This window comes from Phalacrocorax aristotelis, chromosome 32 (assembly GCF_949628215.1).
Source record: "Phalacrocorax aristotelis chromosome 32, bGulAri2.1, whole genome shotgun sequence".
NCBI lineage: Eukaryota > Metazoa > Chordata > Aves > Suliformes > Phalacrocoracidae > Phalacrocorax > Phalacrocorax aristotelis.
This window is the reverse complement of record NC_134307.1, coordinates 196,173-214,018: the sequence shown is the minus strand read 5'-3', so window position 1 is coordinate 214,018 and position 17,846 is coordinate 196,173. Positions and strand designations below refer to the sequence as shown.

Sequence of the window (17,846 nt, the reverse complement as noted above, 5' to 3'; positions counted from 1 at the left end):
CAGCGCTGGGGGGGGGGCACGTGTCGGGGGGGGACAGCTCGGGGGGGCCCCGGCACCCCCAAACCGCCCGGCACCCCCAAACCCTCCGGGGAGCCCCCCCATACCCTTGGGAGCCCCCTAACCCCCCGGGGAGTCCCCACATAGCCTTGGGAGCCCCCAAACCCCCCGGGGAGCCCCCTAACAGCCCGGGGAGCCCCCCCATACCCAGGGGAGCCCCATAACCCCCCGTGGAGCCCCCACATACCCTTGGGAGTCCCCAAACCCCCCGGGGAGCCCCCTAACAGCCCGGGGAGCCCCCCCATACCCAGGGGAGCCCCCAAACCCCCCGGGGAGTCCCCACATACCCTTGGGAGCCCCCAAACCCCCCGGGGAGCCCCCTAACAGCCCGGGAGCCCCCCCATACCCTGGGGGGGCCCCCAAACAGCCCGGGAGCCCCCAAACCCCCCGTGGGGCCCCCCCATACCCCGGGACCCCCCCAATATCCACGGAGCCCCCAAACACCATGGGGTCTCTCCCCAAATACCCAACCCCAAATACCCGGGAGACCCCCCCCAAATACCCTGGGGAGCCCCCAAACCCCCCGGGGAGCCCCCTAACAGCCCGGGGAGCCCCCCCATACCCTGGGGGGCCCCCAAACAGCCCGGGGAGCCCCCAAACCCGCCGTGGGGCCCCCCCATACCCCGGGACCGCCCCAATATCCACGGGAGCCCCCAAACACCATGGGGTCTCCCCCCAAATACCCAACCCCCAACTACCCGGGAGACCCCCCCCAGATACCCTGGGGAGCCCCCAAATACTCAGGGGACCCCAGGGAGGGCCCAGGTGCTTGGGGGGACCCAGACCCTCAGGGGTCCGGGGGGGGCCCCATTGGGTCCGGGGGGGCCCCCTCGGGTCCGGGGCCCGGCCGGGGGCCTGGGGGGCCCCCGGGGGTCCCCATGGGGTGGGGGTCCCACCTTGCAGGCGGGCGCGGATCTCCCGCGTCAGCTCCTGGATCTCGTCCCGCAGCACCTGCAGGTCCCGCTTCAGCCCTGGGGGGGGCCCGGGTCACCCACCCCCCCGGGACCCCCGGCCCCCCCCGGGGGCCCCCCAGGACCCCCGGCCCCCCTGGGACCCCCGGCCCCTACAGCCCCCCCCGGGACCCCCCGGCCCCCCCGGGACCCCCGGCCCCTACAGCCCCCCCTGGACCCCTGGCCCCCCTGGGACCCCCGGCCCCTACAGCCCCTCCCGGGACCCCCCGGCCCCCCCGGGACCCCCGGCCCCTACAGCCCCCCCTGGACCCCCGGCCCCCCTGGGACCCCCGGCCCCTACAGCCCCCCCCGGGATCCCCGGCCCCCCCGGGACCCCCGGCCCCTACAGCCCCCCCCGGGACCCCCCGGCCCCCCTGGGACCCCCGGCCCCCCTGGGACACCCGGCCCCTACAGCCCCCCCCGGGACCCCCCGGCCCCCCCGGCCCCTACAGCCCCCCCGGGACCCCCCGGCCCCCCCCGGGACCCCCCGGCCCCTACAGCCCCCCCCGGGACCCCCCGGCCCCCCTGGGACCCCCGGCCCCTACAGCCCCCCCCCGGGATCCCCGGCCCCCCTGGGACCCCCGGCCCCTACAGCCCCCCCTGGACCCCCGGCCCCCCTGGGACCCCCGGCCCCTACAGCCCCCCCCGGGATCCCCGGCCCCCCCTGGGACCCCCGGCCCCTACAGCCCCCCCGGGGACCCCCGGCCCCCCCGGGACACCCGGCCCCTACAGCCCCCCCCGGGACCCCCCGGCCCCCCTGGGACCCCCGGCCCCTACAGCCCCCCCCGGGACCCCCCGGCCCCCCCGGGACCCCCGGCCCCTACAGCCCCCCCGGGACCCCCCGGCCCCCCTGGGACCCCCGGCCCCTACAGCCCCTCCCGGGACCCCCAGCCCCCCCCGGGACCCCCCCGGCCGTACCCTCGGGGGGCAGGGGGGTGCCCAGCATGGCCCCCCCCAGCCCCCCAGCCCCCCCCCAGCCCCCCGGCCGTACCCTCGGGGGCAGGGGGGTGCCCAGCACGGCCCCCCCCAGCCCCCCAGCCCCCCCCCAGCCCCCCGGCCGTACCCTCGGGGGGCAGGGGGGTGCCCAGCACGGCCTCCTGCTGCTGCTCCAGCGCCTCCAGCTTCTGCTCCAGCGCCCGCAGCGCCGCCCGCACCCCCCCGCGCCTGCGCACGCCAAGGGCACGCCAAGGGCACGCTAAGGACACGCTACCCGCACACGCCACTGGCCCGCTCCGCGCACGCTAACTGTACGCCCCGCACACGCTAAGGGCACGCCAAGGGCACGCCATGCACACGCCACCCGCACACGCCACCCCGCACGCCCCGCACACGCTAAGGACACGCTAAGGACACACAAGCCACACGCTAACGGCAGGCTAGGCACAGGCTAACCGCGCGCGCTGGGGACACGCTAAGCACACGCTAAGGACATGCAAAGGGAGCGGGGGGGGCGCCCAACACCCACATGCTAACTACATGCTAATGACACGCTATTGGCATGCTCGCGACGCGTTAGGGCACGGAGGCGGGATGCAGGTGACGGGGGGCGGGGCCCCAGGGGGCCAATGACACGCGGGGACGCGCTAATGAGATGCTAATGAGATGCTAATGAGATGCTAATGAGATGCAGAGACACGCTACCGCCCAGGCTAGTGCATGCTAAGGACATGCTAAGGACACGCTAAGGGCACGAGGGGCTCCTGCACGGCACATCCCCCCTCCCAGCCCATGGCACGGACACGCTAATCACACCCCATGCTAATGAGATGCTAATGACATGCTAATGAGATGCTAATGAGGGGCGGGGCACCCACCTGCAGCAGGGTGTCGGCCCCGGGCGGGGCGGGGGGGGCGCAGCCCCATCAGGGCCACCCGGTCCCGCTCTTCCTCCTCCTCCTCCTCCTCCTCCTCCCCCGAGCTGCGCCCACAGTCCTGCGGGGCACGGCGGGGGGTCGGGGGGGGCCCAAACCCCAGCGTCCCCTTTCGGGGGGGCCCAAACCCCGGCGTCCCCTTTGGGGGGGGCCCAAACCCAGGGGTCCCCCTTTGGGGGGGGGCCCCAAACCCCGGGGTCCCCTTTAGGGGGGGCCCAAACCCCGGCGTCCCCCTTTGGGGGGGGCCCCAAACCCAGGGGTCCCCCTTTGGGGGGGGCCCCAAACCCCGGGGTCCCCTTTAGGGGGGGCCCAAACCCCGGCGTCCCCCTTTGGGGGGGCCCCAAACCCAGGGGTCCCCCTTTGGGGGGGGCCCCAAACCCCGGGGTCCCCTTTAGGGGGGGCCCAAACCCCGGCGTCCCCCTTTGGGGGGGCCCCAAACCCAGGGGTCCCCTTTGGGGGGGCCCCAAACGCCGGGGTCCTCTCTTGGGGGGGGCCCAAACCCCGGCGTCCCCCTTTGGGGGGGGCCCCAAACCCCAGCGTCCCCTTTGGGGGGGGGCCCCAAACCCAGGGGTCCCCCTTTGGGGGGGCCCCAAACCCCAGCGTCCCCTTTGGGGGGGGGCCCAAACCCAGGGGTCCCCCTTTGGGGGTGGCCCAAACGCCGGCGTCCCCCTTTGGGGGGGCCCAAACCCCGGGGTCCTATTTGGGGGGGGCCCCAAACCCCGGCGTCCCCCTTTGGGAGGGCCCCAAACCCCAGCGTCCCCTTTGGGGGGGGCCCCAAACCCAGGGGTCCCCCTTGGGGGGGCCCCAAACCCCAGCGTCCCCTTTGGGGGGGCCCCAAACCCAGGGGTCCCCCTTTGGGGGGGGCCCCAAACCCCGGCGTCCCCCTTTGGGGGGGCCCAAACCCCGGGGTCCCCTTTGGGGGACCCCAAACCCCGGGGTCCTCTGTGCGGGGGGCCCTGGACACCTGGGTCCCCGCTGGGGGGGTCCCCAAAAGCCTGGGTGCCTGCTGGGGGGTGTCCCCAAACTCCTGAGCCCTCTTTTGGGGGTCCCTGGCTCCTCTTGTGGGGGGGTCCCTCCTTCCCAGGCCCTATTTTGGGGGTCCTTGAATGCCTGGGCCCCCTTTGGGGGGGTCCCCAGATGACGGGTTCCTCTTGGAGGGGGGGTCCAGGCTCCAGGTCCCCATTTGGGGGTCTCCAAGTCCCATTTTGGGGGTCCCCGAAATCCTGGGTTCCATGTTGGAGGGGGGTGTCCAGTCTCCTGGGTCCCACTTTGGGGGTCCCTGGGTCCCCTTTGGGGGTCCCTGGAAGCCTGGGTCCCCTTTGGGGGGGTCCCCCGCACTCCGGGGTCTCATTTTGGGGTCCCTGTGTCCCTTTGGGGGGTCCCTGGAAGCCTGGGGTCCCCTTTGGGGGGGTCCCCGCACTCCGGGGTCCCATTACGGGGGTCCCTGGGTCCCTTTGAGGGGGTCCCTGGAAGCCTGGGTCCCCTTTGGGGGGGTCCCCACACTCCGGGGGTCCCATTACGGGGGTCCCTGGGTCCCTTTAGGGGGGGGTCCCCACACTCCGGGGTCCCATTACGGGGGTCCCTGGGTCCCTTTGGGGGGTCTCTGGATGTCTTGGTCCCCTTTGGGGGGGTCCCCGCACTCCGGGGTCCCATTACGGGGGTCCCTGGGTCCCTTTGAGGGGTCCCTGGAAGCCTGGGTCCCCTTTGGGGGGGTCCCCCACACTCCGGGGTCCCATTACGGGGGTCCCTGGGTCCCTTTAGGGGGGGTCCCCACACTCCGGGGTCCCATTACGGGGGTCCCTGGGTCCCTTTGGGGGGTCTCTGGATGTCTTGGTCCCCTTTGGGGGGGGTCCCCGCACTCCAGGTTCCCATTACGGGGGTCCCTGGGTCCCTTTGAGGGGTCCCTGGAAGCCTGGGTCCCCTTTGGGGGGGTCCCCACACTCCGGGGTCCCATTACGGGGGTCCCTGGGTCCCTTTGAGGGGTCCCTGGAAGCCTGGGTCCCCTTTGGGGGGGTCCCCCGCACTCCGGGGTCCCATTACGGGGGTCCCTGGGTCCCCTTTGGGGGGGGTCCCCTGGAAGCCTGGGTCCCCTTTGGGGGGGTCCCCACACTCCGGGGTCCCAATACGGGGGTCCCTGGGTCCCCTTTGGGGGGGGGTCCCTGGAAGCCTGGGTCCCCTTTGGGGGGGTCCCCGCACTCCGGGGTCCCATTACGGGGGTCCCTGGGTCCCTTTGGGGGGTCCCTGGAAGCCTGGGTCCCCTTTGGGGGGGGTCCCCACACTCCGGGGTCCCATTACGGGGGGTCCCTGGGTCCCTTTGGAGGGTCCCTGGAAGCCTGGGACCCCTTTGGGGGGGGTCCCCAGAGCCCCGGGTCCTCTCGGAGGGGGTTCCCCCGGGCCGGTGGGTCCCCTTTGAGGGGGGTCCCCACACTCCGGGGTCCCATTACGGGGGTCCCTGGGTCCCTCTGGGGGGTCCCTGGGTCCCTCTGGGGGGTCCCTGTCCCCTGGGTCCCACCTGGTGGAGCTCCCGCGTGCGGTCCCGCATGGTGGCGCCCTTCGCCCTGGGGGCGGAGGCGGAAACGGAGCCGGGTGCGCTCTGCGCATGTGCCGGCAGGGCCGGGCGGCCGCTCTAGCCGCGGAGTCCTCCAAACCATAGAGACCGGCCTCCAGCGTCGGGCGGGGGCGGGAGGCGGGGGCGGGGGTGAGAACCATAGAGAGGGGCTGAAAGAGGGACCGGAGCGTCGCCCGTTGAGCTCAGCCTTGGTCCTCCGAGGAGTGGGGATGCCCTCCCGGGGGACCCGGGCGTTCAGGGGACCCCCAGCCCCCCAAAGGGGGCCCAGGCCTCCGGGCGTGGGGGGAGGGGTGCGCGTGTCCGTGCGAGGGGGGTGAGCGTGAGAGGAGGGGCCGTGCAAAGCAGCGGGTGTGCAAGGGCTCGCGCGAGGCGGAGGTGTGCGTGGGGGCGAACGTGCGAGGCCCCCTTCAGGGTTGGGAGCGTGCAAGGGCTCGTGCAAGGGCTCGTGCAGGGCCAGGAGTGTGCGAGGGCTTTTGCAAGGAGCAGCTGTGTGAGGGAGTGAGCGTGCAAGGGCTCGTGCAAGGGCTCGTGCAAGGGCCCGGCGTCTGCAAGGGCCCGTGCAAGGAGCAGCCCTGCAAGGCTGGGAGTGTGCAAGGGCTCGTGCAAAGATGGGAGCGTGCAAAGCCCCGTGCAAGGGCCGGGTGCGTGCAAGGGCTCGTGCAAGGAGCCCCTGCAAGGGAGCGAGCGTGCAAGGGCTCGTGCAAGGGCCAGGTGTGTGCGAGGGCTCATGCAAAGATGGGAGCGTGCAAAGCCCCGTGCAAGGGCTGGGTGCGTGCAAGGGCTCGTGCAAGGAGCCCCTGCAAGGGAGCGAGCGTGCAAGGGCTCGTGCAAGGGCCAGGTGTGTGCGAGGGCTCATGCAAAGATGGGAGCGTGCAAAGCCCCGTGCAAGGGCCGGGTGCGTGCAAGGGCTCGTGCAAGGAGCCACCCCGCAAGGGCGCGGGCGTGCGAGGGCTCGTGCGAGGGCTCGTGCAAGGGCCGGCAGCGTGCAAGCCCCGCCCCCCGCCCCCCGCCCCCCCCCGCGCGCGGCCGCCGCAGCCCCCTTTGCGCAGCCGCCCCCCCCCCCCGCCCCCCCCCGCCGCAGCCGCAGCCGCCGCCGCAGCCCCCGGACGCCTGGGTCCCCCCCGGACGCCTGGGTTCCCCCCCCCGGACCCCCCCCCCCGGACGCCTGGGCCCCCCCCACACACCTGGGTGCCCCCCCCCCACCCCACCCCCCCCGCCGTTTCCCCACCCCCGGCCGCCTGGGTCCCCTCTGTCGCCCCCTCCCCCCTCTCCCTCACCCCCGTCCCCCCCCTCCCCCCCCGCCGGCCGCCTGGGTCCCCTCCCGCCCCCTCCCCCACCATGAAGGACCGGACCCAGAGCTCCGCAGCGTGAGCGGGGGGGGGGGGCGGGGGGGCTGGGGGGGCTCTGGGGGGCGCGGGGGTGCCATAGGGGGCTATGGGGGCTCTGGGGGGCGCGGGGGTGCCATAGGGGGCTCTGGGGTGCTATAGGGGCCATGAGGTGCCATAGGGGGCTCTGGGGGGCTCTGGGGTGCGGGGGGGTGCCATAGGCGGCTATGGGGTGCTATAGGGGCCATGGGGTGCCATAGGGGGCTATGGGGTGCTATAGGGGCCATGGGGTGCCATAGGGGGCTCTGGGGGGCTCTGGGGTGCGGGGGGGTGCCATAGGGGGCTATGGGGTGCTATAGGGGCCATGGGGTGCCATAGGGGGGCTATGGGGTGCCGGGGGGTGCTAAGGGGTGCTCTGGAGTGCAGGAGATGCTATGGGGTGCTGTAGGATGCTATGGGGTGCTATAGGGGCTGTAGGGTGCTGCAGGGTACAATAGGGGCTGTAGGGTGCTATAGGGGCCGTGAGGTGCTATAGGGTGCTATAGGGTGCTATGGGGTGCTGCAGGATGCAAGAGGGGCTGTAGGATGCTATAGGGGCCGTGGGGTGCTATAGGGTGCTGTGGGGTGCAATAGGGGCTGTAGGGTGCTATGGCGGCTATGGGGTGCAGTAGAGTGCTATAGGGTGCTATAGGGACCGTGAGGTGCTATAGGGTGCTATGGGGGTTATGGGGTGCTGAGGGTGCTGTGGGTGCAGGGATACTGGGGGCCTGCAATGGGTGCAGTGGGGTGCTGTGGGGTGCTATGGGGTACTGTGGGTGCAGGGGATGCTGGGGGCCTGCAGTGGGTGCAGTGGGGTGCTATGGGGTACTGCGGGATGCAATGGGGTGCTGGGGGGGGGCTGCAGGTCCTAAGGCATGCGGGGGGGGGGGCTGCAATGGGGTGCTGTTGGTGCAGTGGGGTGCAGTGGGGTGCCGCAGGAGCTATGGGTGCAGGGGGGGCTGCAGTGGGGTGCAGTGGGGTGCAATAGCTGCAGAGAGATGGAACGGGGCGCTGGGGGGGAAACGGGGTGCAGTGGGGTGCAGTGGGGCGCTGGGGAGGCTGCCACGGGGTGCTGGGGGTGCAGTGGGGTGCAATAGGTGCAGGAAGGTGCAGTGGGGTGCCTGGGGGGGTGCGTGGGGTGCTGGGGGGTGTTGTGGGTGCTGTGGGGCTCCTCAGTGGGGTGCTGGGGTGCAATGGGGTGCAGCAGGGTTCAGTGGGGTGCAGCAGGACGTGCAATGGGTCCAAAGGGGTGCTGGGGGGTGCAACGGGGTGCTGGGGGGGGGATGTGGGGTGCTGGCGGTGCAATGAGGTGCAGCAGGGCTTGCAATGGGGGCAGTGGGGTGCTGGGGGGTGCAATGGGGTGCTGGGGGTGCAGTGGGGTGCTGTGGGTGCTGGGGAGCCCAATGGGTGCTGTGGGGTGCAGCAGGGCTTGCAACGGGGGCAGTGGGGTGCTATGGGGTGCTGGGGGGTGCAATGGGGTGCCGTGGGGTGCTGGGGGGGTGCTGGGGGGTGCAGCACGGCTTGCAGTGGGGTGCAGGGAAGGGCAGTGGCGTGCAGGGAAGGGCAGTGGGGTGCTATGGGGTGCTGTGGGGTGCAGTAGGTGGGCGCTGTGGGACTCTGCGGTGCTGTGGGGTACTGTGGGTGGGTGCTACGGGGTGCTGTGGGGTGCTGTGGGTGAGTGCTGTGTGGCGCTATGGGTCACTGTAGGGTGCTGTGGGTGGGTGCTATGGGGCGCTGTGGGGTGCTATGGGTCACTGTGGGGTGCTGTGGGGCACTATGGGCACTGTGGGGCGCTGTGGGTGGGTGCTATGGGTGCTGTGGGGCGCTATGGGGCACTGTGGGGCGCTATGGGGTGCTGTGGGTGGGTGCCATGGCTCGCTGTGGGGCGGTGTGGGGTGCTATGGGGCGCTGTGTTGGGTGCTATGGCTCGCTGTGGGGCACTATGGGGCGCTGTGGGTGGGTGCCATGGCTCGCTGTGGGGCGCTATGGGGCGCTGTGTTGGGTGCTATGGCTCGCTGTGGGGCGCTGTGGGGCGCGGGCGTGTGTGGGGTGACACGTGGGGGCGCGGGCAGGGGGTCCCCGGACGCCTGGGTCCCCGCAAGGGGCGGGGCCTCCGCCAGGGGATCACCCCCGGCTCAGCCAATCGGCTGCGGGGATCCCTCTGGTGGCACCACCCCCTTATGCAAACCAGCCCGACCCCGGCGGCCAATGAGCTGCCAGGAGAGCTGCTGCATGCAAATGAGCGCAGGGAGTGGCAGGGAGCCAGCAGCCAATCAGAGGGCAGGAGAGGGCGTGGCGAGGGTTCTTTATGCAAATCAAGCGTGACGGGAGCCAATGGCGTGAGGGTGGGCTGTGGTGCAGGGGCGGGGCTATGCAAATAAGAGCGCGGGTGAGGGGCGGGATATGCAAATCAGGCAGGCAGGTTAATGGAGGGCGTGCACATTTATGCAAATGAGCCGGGCCGAGCAACCAATCAGAAGGGGCGGTGGCAGGGAAGGATCAGGCCATGCAGATGACTCACAGCCCTCAGCCAATCGCGGCGCCCGGGGGGCGGGGAGGGGGGCGGGGCCGGCCAATGGCCTTCACCCTTCATCCCAGGCTCCTCCCCGTATGCAAATGAGCGGGGGGGTGAGGGAGGGCAGCCAATGGGGGTGCAGCACTGAGTTTGTGAATGGGGGCCCCGATGCCCGGGTCCCCTATGGATCCCCTCCCCCCCCCCCCCAGTGCCCGGGTCCCCTATGGATCCCCTCCCCCCCCCCCCCCAGTGCCCGGGTCCCCTATGGATCCCCTCCCCCCCCCCCCCAGTGCCCGGGTCCCCTATGGATCCCCTCCCCCCCCCCAGTGCCCGGGTCCCCTATGGATCCCCTCCCCCCCCCCCCCAGTGCCCGGGTCCCCTATGGATCCCCCTGATGCCCACAGCCCCCATGGATCCCCCCACAGCCCCCATGGACCCCCCCGCAGCCACTATGGATGCCCCCTCCGCCCCTATGGATGCCCCCTCCGCCCCTATGGATGCCCCCGCCGCCCCTATGGACCCCCCTCCACCCCTATGGATCCCCCCACAGCCCCTATGGACCCCCCCTCCGCCCCTACAGACCCCCCTCTGCCCTTACGGACCCCCCTACGCACCTATGGACCCCCCGCCGCCCCTATGGACCCCCGCAGCCCCTATGGACCCCCCACCGCCCCTACGGACCCCCTCTGCCCCTATGGACACCCCCCCCCCCATGGACCCCCCGCAGCCCCTGTGGACCCCCCTCTGCCCCTACGGACCCCCCGCAGCCCCTATGGACCCCCCGCCGCCCCTATGGACCCCCCGCAGCCCCTATGGACCCCCGCCGCCCCTATGGACCCCCCGTCTCCCCGCAGGCGAAGGACAGCGACGATGAGGAAGAGGTCGTCCACGTCGACCGCGACCACTTCATGGACGAGTTCTTCGAGCAGGTTGGGGACCCCGGAACCTATAGGGACCCCCTATAGTGCCCCCGGACCTCCTATAGAGACCCCAGACCCTGCATGGGACCAAAGACCCACCCAAACCCTATATGAACCCTCCCAGACCCTACATGGCCCCTATAGGACCCCCAGACCCCTTATGGAACCAAAGACACCCCCGCAAACCCCTATAGGGCCGCTTTAGAGACCCCAGACCCCCTATGGGATCAAAGACCCCTAGCAGACCCTACATGGCCCCTACAGGGCCCCCAGACCCCCTGTGGGACCAAAGAACCCTCCCAGACCCTACATGACCCCCACCACACCCTACATAGGCCCTATAGGGGTCCCTCATCCCCTATAGACTCCGTATGGGGCTGAGACACCCCCAGACCCTCCATAGGACCTGCAAACCCGCCCCTGACCCTATGGGGGGGGCTGCATACGTACCCCCACACGTCCCTCTGTGTGCCCCCTGTACCCGTGTGCCCCATATCCGCCCCCCCCACGCCCCCCATACGTGGTCCGTATACGTCTCTCGTGTGTCCACACCCCCCCCAATGTCCCCGTCCTTGTCCTCATGTCCCCCATGGTGACCCTGTGACCCCCCGTGACCCCCTGTGGTGACCCCATGTGCCCCCTGTGCCCCCTATGGTGTCCCCATGTCCCCCCATGACCCCATGGTGACCCCCGTGACCCCCTGTCGTGACCCCTGTGACCCCCCACATCCCCCATGGTGACCCACACACCCCCTCTATGGTGTCCCCCGCGCCCCCCACGTGTGTCCCCCTGTCCCCCCGCCCCCCCTGCCCCCCCGCCCCCCCCGCAGGTGGAGGAGATCCGGGGCTGCATCGAGAAGCTGTCGGAGGACGTGGAGCAGGTGAAGAAGCAGCACAGCGCCATCCTGGCCGCCCCCAACCCCGACGAGAGTGAGCGGGGGCGCGGGGGGGGGGTGACACGGGGGGGGTGACAAAGGGGGGGAGGTGACACGGGGGGGAGGTGACACGTCCCCACCCCCCAGAGACGAAGCAGGAGCTGGAGGACCTCACGGCCGACATCAAGAAGACGGCGAACAAAGTGCGCTCCAAGTTGAAAGGTGACCGGGCGGGGCCGTCTGGGGGCGTGGCCGTCTTGGGGCGTGGCCGTCTTGGGGCGGGGCCGTCTTGGGGCGTCATCGTCTTGGGGCGTGGCCATCTTGGGGCGTGGCCATCTTGGGACGTGGCCATATTGGGGCGCGGCCATCTTGGGGCGTGGCCGTCTTGGGGGTGACCCACACGGCAGAGGTGTCCGGGTCGCCCACCTTGGTTGCCCACCGCCGCGGCGGCCATCTTGGTGCGGCAGCCGGCCGGGGAGGGGGTGGTAACCCCGCCCCGGGGGAGGCCCCTGAGGGAGGGAGGGGTCACGCCGGCTCCTCCCGCAGCCATCGAGCAGAGCATCGAGCAGGAGGAAGGTCTGAACCGCTCCTCGGCCGACCTACGCATCCGGAAAACGCAGGTATCCTTCCTCCCCGCCCTCCTCCTCCCCCCCGCCACCCCCGGCGGCCGCCGGCGCCAGGCCCCCCGCCCACGCCCCGCCCCCGCGCCCCCAGCACTCGACGCTGTCGCGCAAGTTCGTGGAGGTGATGACGGAGTACAACGCCACCCAGTCCAAGTACCGCGACCGCTGCAAGGACAGGATCCAGAGGCAGCTGGAGATCAGTAGGTCGCGGGAGAGGGGGTGGGACAAAGACCCCGCCCGGGGGTCGGGGGCCGTCGCCCGCCGTCACCCGCCCCCTCTCGCCGCAGCCGGCCGGACCACCACCAACGAGGAGCTGGAGGACATGCTGGAGAGCGGGAAGTTGGCCATCTTCACGGACGACGTACGTGAGGCCTCTCTGCCCTGCGGCCGAGAGCCCCCCAGAGGACCCCAGAGCCCAGCGGGGTACCTAGAACCCAACGAGCCCCCAGCGGGGGGCCAATGAGGTGCCCCAAAGAACCGGAACGTCCCCTGGAGCCCTTGGGGCTTTTTGAGGTTCGGGGAGCCCATTGGGTCACCCGGAACCCGTCAGGTCACCCGGAACCCAACGAGATGCCCCGAAACACCGCGTGACCTAAAAACCATGAAGTCGCCTACGACCTTCTGGGGTTCCTGGAGCCCCGTTGGATGGTCTCAAGCCCCAGGAGCCCCGCCCTGTGCTCCCACCTCGCTCTCCTCTCTCCTTCCAGATCAAAATGGACTCGCAAATGACCAAACAGGCCCTGAACGAGATCGAGACGCGACACAACGAGATCATCAAGCTGGAAACGAGCATCCGGGAGCTGCACGACATGTTTGTGGACATGGCGATGCTGGTGGAGAGCCAGGTACGGGGGGCGGGAGGGACGGAGGGAGGGCTTGGACCCGCCCTCGCTGGGGTCAAAGACCTGCACGAAGCCCCCGGCAAGGCACCGGATCCCGTGGATCCTCCCCTCCCACTGAGAAGCAAAATTTGAGGGAACGTTGGATCATCTAGAGTCCATCGAAACTTTTAGAGCCAGTGGGGTCATCTAGGACCCATGATCAAAAGATCACAAGCCCACCAGGAGACCGTTGGGTCACCTAGAACCCACCAAAAGCCACCATTAGGGCTCGTTCGCCTGCCTAGACGCCATCGAAAGCTCTTGATCCCGCCAAGGGTCACCTAGAACCCACCAAAAGCCACCATTAGGGCTCGTTCGCCTGCCTAGACGCCATCGAAAGCTCTTGATCCCGCCAAGGGTCACCTAGAACCCACCAAAAGCCACCATTAGGGCTCGTTGGCTCGCCTAGATGCCATCGAAAGCTCTTGATCCCGCCAAGGGTCACCTAGAACCCACCAAAAGCCACCATTAGGGCTCGTTGGCTCGCCTAGATGCCATCGAAAGCTCTTGATCCCGCCAAGGGTCACCTAGAACCCACCAAAAGCCACCATTAGGGCTCGTTGGCTCGCCTAGATGCCATCGAAAGCTCTTGATCCCGCCAAGGGTCACCTAGAACCCACCAAAAGCCACCATTAGGGCTCGTTGGCTCGCCTAGATGCCATCAAAAGCTCTTGATCCCGCCAAGGCGCTGCTGAACCGCTCGAGCCCCCCCATCCTGGACGCCAGCGTGCATGTCCCGCCCTGGGGTGCCGGCCCCACCCCGGGGATGGGGGCGGGCAGCTCAGGGGCGGGTTCTGGCTCTCAGGGCGAGATGATCGACCGCATCGAGTACAACGTGGAGCACTCGGTCGACTACGTGGAACGGGCCGTGTCGGACACCAAAAAAGCCGTAAAGTACCAGAGCAAAGCCCGGAGGGTGAGTGACGGGGTGGAGTGGGCGCAGCGTGGTGGTAGGGGGTGGGCCGGGAGCCCGGATGCCTGGGTCCTCAACGCGGTGGGGGCGGGGCTTCTCCTGCTCCGTAACGCTCCTCTCTTCTCTCCTCTCTCCTCCCCGCGCTGCCCGGACGTCCCATTTTTGTTTTGGGGTAACGTAGAAGAAAATTATGATCATAATTTGTTGCGTGGTGCTGGGGGTGGTCTTGGCCTCCTCCATCGGGGGCACGTTGGGCTTGTAGGGCCCCTGGTGCGCCCCGCGGCAGCAATTAACGCCCCCCCTCCCCCTCCTCCTCCCTCCCCACCCCCCCCCGGTAACGAGAATAACCACATAAGCGAGAATAAGAATAAATTAAGAGACAATTGTTCATGCGAACGGACATAACAGCACGTGGTCCAATCACCCGCCGCCCCCGTGGACCAGAGCGGTCCGGCCTGGCCTGGGGCCGGTAAATCTAAGCGGCTCGTCGGCCTCCATCCATCCCATCATCCCGCTCCCCGGATGCCTGGCCCCCGCCCCACACACCCCCCCGCCTCCCCCGCTCCTCCTCGCTCTCCCACCCTCGTCCCCCCCCGCCCAAACCCCCCGCCACCACCATCTCCCATCCATGCGCTGTGCTTGGGGTGGGGGGCGGGGGGCAGGAGGTGGCCCTAAAGGGGGCGTTCTGGAGGGGCAGATGGGTCAAGGGGACCCCAGAGGGGGGCTGGGGTCAGGGTAGGCCGAGAAAGGTGGCCCTGGGGTGGGGTTGACACTCCGGAGAGGTCATGGGTTGGACTGGGTTGACCTTTGGGAGAGTTTATGGGGGCAGTTGGGTGGGGTTGACCCCCAGAGAGGGGTCGTGGGTCAGGGTGACCCTAAAGAGAGGTCCACAGATTGGGTCAAGCCTGAAGAGGGGCCATGGGTCAGGTCTGATGACCCTCGGGGAGGATTTGGGGGACGGTTGGGTTGGGTTAACCTCAGATAGGGGTTATGGGTCACGTTGGCCCTAGAAAGGGGTCACGAGTCAGACTGGCTTGACTGTAGAGAGGGGTCTTGGGTTGGGTTGACCCTAAAGAAGGGTCATGGGTCAGGTTAACCCTAAAAAGGGGTCACAGGCCAGGTTAGAAAGATCCTAGAGGAGGACTATGGGGGCAGTTGGGTGGGGCTGACACCGGCGAGGGGTCGCAGGTCAGGCTGACCCCGGCGAGGGGTCCTGGGCTGGGCTGGGGCAGCCTGGCCCTAGAGGGGGGGCTCATGGGCAGGCCCCAGAAGGGGTTATGGGTCAGGTTGACCCTAGAAGAATTTGATGGGTAGGGTTGGGTTGACCCGTCCTGGGGCGGGGCCGAGGGCCTCCCCTGCTGCTCTCAGGTCCTGGGGTGGGTCATATGGGGGGTTCCATGGGGGGCAGAGGTGACTCTAGCCCATTCCCACCGCGCATCTGAGGTGACGCCATTACCCGCCCGACTAACCTGCTAACCACCCATCTGACCAGCTAACCACCACCCATCCAGCCAGCTAACCAACCACCCAACCAGCTAACCAACCACGTAACCACCAACCACGTAGCCACCACCCATCCAAACGGTTAACTGCCCACCCAACCAGCTAACCAAACACTCATCCAACCAGCTAACCACCCACCCACCAAGTACCCATCCAACTAACTAAACAGTCACCTAATCATCCACCCAATCAGCTAACCAGCCACCCATCCAACCAGCTAACCACTCATCCAACTAGCTAACCAGTTGCTCAACCAGCTAACCAGCCACGCAGCCAGCTACCCATCACCCATCCAACCAGTTAACCAACCGCCCACCCACTCAAGCAACTAACCAACCACCCGTCCAAACAGCTCAGCAACCAACCAGCTAACTACTGCCCACCCAGTCAGCTAACCAACCTGCTAACCACCCAAGTAACTAGCTAACCACCCACCCGACCAGCTAACAACCCATCTGATCACCCAACTGCCAGCCATCCAAGCAGCTAACCAGCTGAACATCTAACTAACCTGATAATTGCCAGCCAGCTAACCAACCCATCGCCCAGCTGACCAACCAGCTCATCGCCTGCCTAACCAGCTAACCAACCCATCGCCCACCTAACCAACCAGCTGATCACCCAACTAAACACCCATCTGGCTTAACACCCACCCAACTAACCAACCACCCATCCAACCAGCTAACTACCCACCCATGAGACCAACCAACCAGCCGGCAGCTCAACCTCCTGCCCAATCACCCGCTGACCCAAGTGGCCAATCAGACAGCTGACCACTGTCAGCTGACCAGCCAACCAGCCAACCGCTCCTCCAAGCTCCCGACCAATCGCAGCTCAGCCACCTCCCACCCGCCCCCCGCTGGCCTGAGAAACCAATCACCACCCAACACCCCAACAGGGACCCCGTCACCCACCCAACGACCCCGTCACCCACCCAACCACGCCGTCACCCGCCCAATGACCCCACCAATGACCCTGTCACCCACCCAACCACACCGTCACCCACCCAATGACCCTGTCACCCACCCAACCACGCCGTCACCCGCCCAATGACCCCACCAATGACACCGTCACCCACCCAATGACCCTGTCACCCACCCAACCACGCTGTCACCCGCCCAATGACCCCACCAATGACCCCGTCACCCACCCAACCACGCCGTCACCCGCCCAATGACCCCACCAATGACCCTGTCACCCACCCAACCACCCCACCAATGACCCCGTCACCCACCCAACCATGCCATCACCCGCCCAATGACCCCACCGATGATCCAATCACCCCATCAATCACCCAACTGTCCCGTCAACAGCTCAACTACCCCGTAACCCACCCAACCACGCCATCAACTGCCCAACTACCCCGTCAACTGCCCCATCACCCACCCACCCACCCCATCAACCACCCAATGACTCCGTCAACAGCACAATGGCCCCACTGAGGACCCAACCAGCCCATCACTCACCCAACTGGTCTGTCAACGGCCCAACCACCCCGTCAACCTCCCAACCGCCCTGTCAATGACCCAACAACCCCATCAATGGCCCAACTACCCAACTGCCCTGCCAGCTGCTCAACCGCCCCACCAACCGCCCAACTACCCCATCAATGACCCAACTGCCCCGTCAACCGCCCCACCAACAACCCAACTATGCTGTTAAAGACCCAACTACTCTGTCAATGACCCAACACCCCCATCAACCGCCCAACCACGCCGTCAATGACCCAACCACCCTCTCAATGACCCAACCACCCCCTCAATGACCCAACCACCCCCTCAATGACCCAACCACGCCGTCAATGACCCAACCACCCCCTCAATGACCCAACCACGCCGTCAATGACCCAACCACCCCCTCAATGACCCAACCACCCCCTCAATGACCCAACCACGCCGTCAATGACCCAACCACCCCCTCAATGACCCAACCACCCCCTCAATGACCCAACCACGCCGTCAATGACCCAACCACGCCGTCAATGACCCAACCACGCCGTCAATGACCCAACCACGCTGTCAACGACCCAACCACGCCCTCAATGACCCAACCACGCCCTCAATGACCCAACCATGCCCTCAATGACCCAACCACCCCCTCAATGACCCCCCGCAATCACCACCCATCCACCCCCCGTCACCCGCTCCCCCCCACCGCACCCCCTGGCCGAGGAACCACCCCTCACTTAGATTTCCCGCCCCGTGGGGGCCGCCGCAGCGCCACTGCCGCCGCCGTGCCCCCCGCGCTGCCCCCCAACCCCGCGCCGCGGGGGGTCCGGGGGGGGTCCCCCGCCCCCCGAGCTCTGTATCGTCCCCTCGTGGTCTGTGATGTATTTGCTACGAAACCCATGCCACAAAAACGCACCCGCCTCCGCCTCCTTCCTTCCTCCTCCTCGGGTCGGGGTGGGGGGGGGCACGGGGGGGTCCCTCCGGCTCCTATATGGCTCCTACAGCCCCCTAGAGTGGCCATGGGGTCCCTACAGCTCCCCGTGCGTCCCTATGGCTCTTATGTGGCCCCTACAGCCCCCTATAGTGGCCATGGGGTCCCTACAGCTCCCCATACGTCCCTGCAGCTCCTATATGGCCCCTACAGCCCCCATAGTGGTGTTGCGTTTCTATACCTCCCCTGACACCCCTACAGCTCCTTCTTATCCCTCGGGGTCCCCCATGGGTCCCTGCATCTCCCTGTAGCTCCCACAAGGTCCCCACAAGCCCCTGCAGCCCCTTACAGCTCTCTGTAGCCCCCTTATCGCTCTACGTGCTACCGAACAGCCCTATACAAAACGATACATGCACGTATAGCTACT

At 68.5% G+C, this 17,846-nt stretch overlaps 3 protein-coding genes across 4 annotated transcripts in view; 1 reads left to right on the top strand and 2 right to left on the bottom strand.

The window, feature by feature from the left end:
- The window catches only part of PPP4C (protein phosphatase 4 catalytic subunit), a 31,814-nt gene extending 18,267 nt beyond the window's left edge, over nucleotides 1-13,547 (bottom strand). The window contains exon 1 of the mRNA XM_075076604.1: nucleotides 13,544-13,547. The gene's annotated coding sequence lies outside the window, so the exon portion shown is untranslated. The remainder of the gene's footprint in view (nucleotides 1-13,543) is intronic.
- Nucleotides 1-17,846, bottom strand: part of LOC142049142 (uncharacterized) — a 55,928-nt gene that overhangs the window by 10,153 nt on the left and 27,929 nt on the right.
- Nucleotides 6,809-17,388, top strand: LOC142049157 (syntaxin-1B). Of its 2 annotated transcripts, none has more exons than XM_075076611.1 (10): nucleotides 6,809-6,814; nucleotides 10,181-10,255; nucleotides 11,076-11,175; nucleotides 11,268-11,342; nucleotides 11,667-11,740; nucleotides 11,835-11,943; nucleotides 12,031-12,104; nucleotides 12,451-12,588; nucleotides 13,430-13,540; nucleotides 15,761-17,388. In XM_075076611.1, the coding sequence occupies exons 2-10, from the start codon at nucleotides 10,235-10,237 to the stop codon at nucleotides 16,091-16,093; spliced, it is 1,035 nt and encodes a 344-aa protein (XP_074932712.1). In that variant the 5' UTR covers nucleotides 6,809-6,814; nucleotides 10,181-10,234; the 3' UTR covers nucleotides 16,094-17,388. The 2 variants fall into 2 exon arrangements, with proteins under 2 accessions (XP_074932712.1, XP_074932711.1); XM_075076610.1 differs by lacking the exon at nucleotides 15,761-17,388 and adding an exon at nucleotides 13,719-14,060.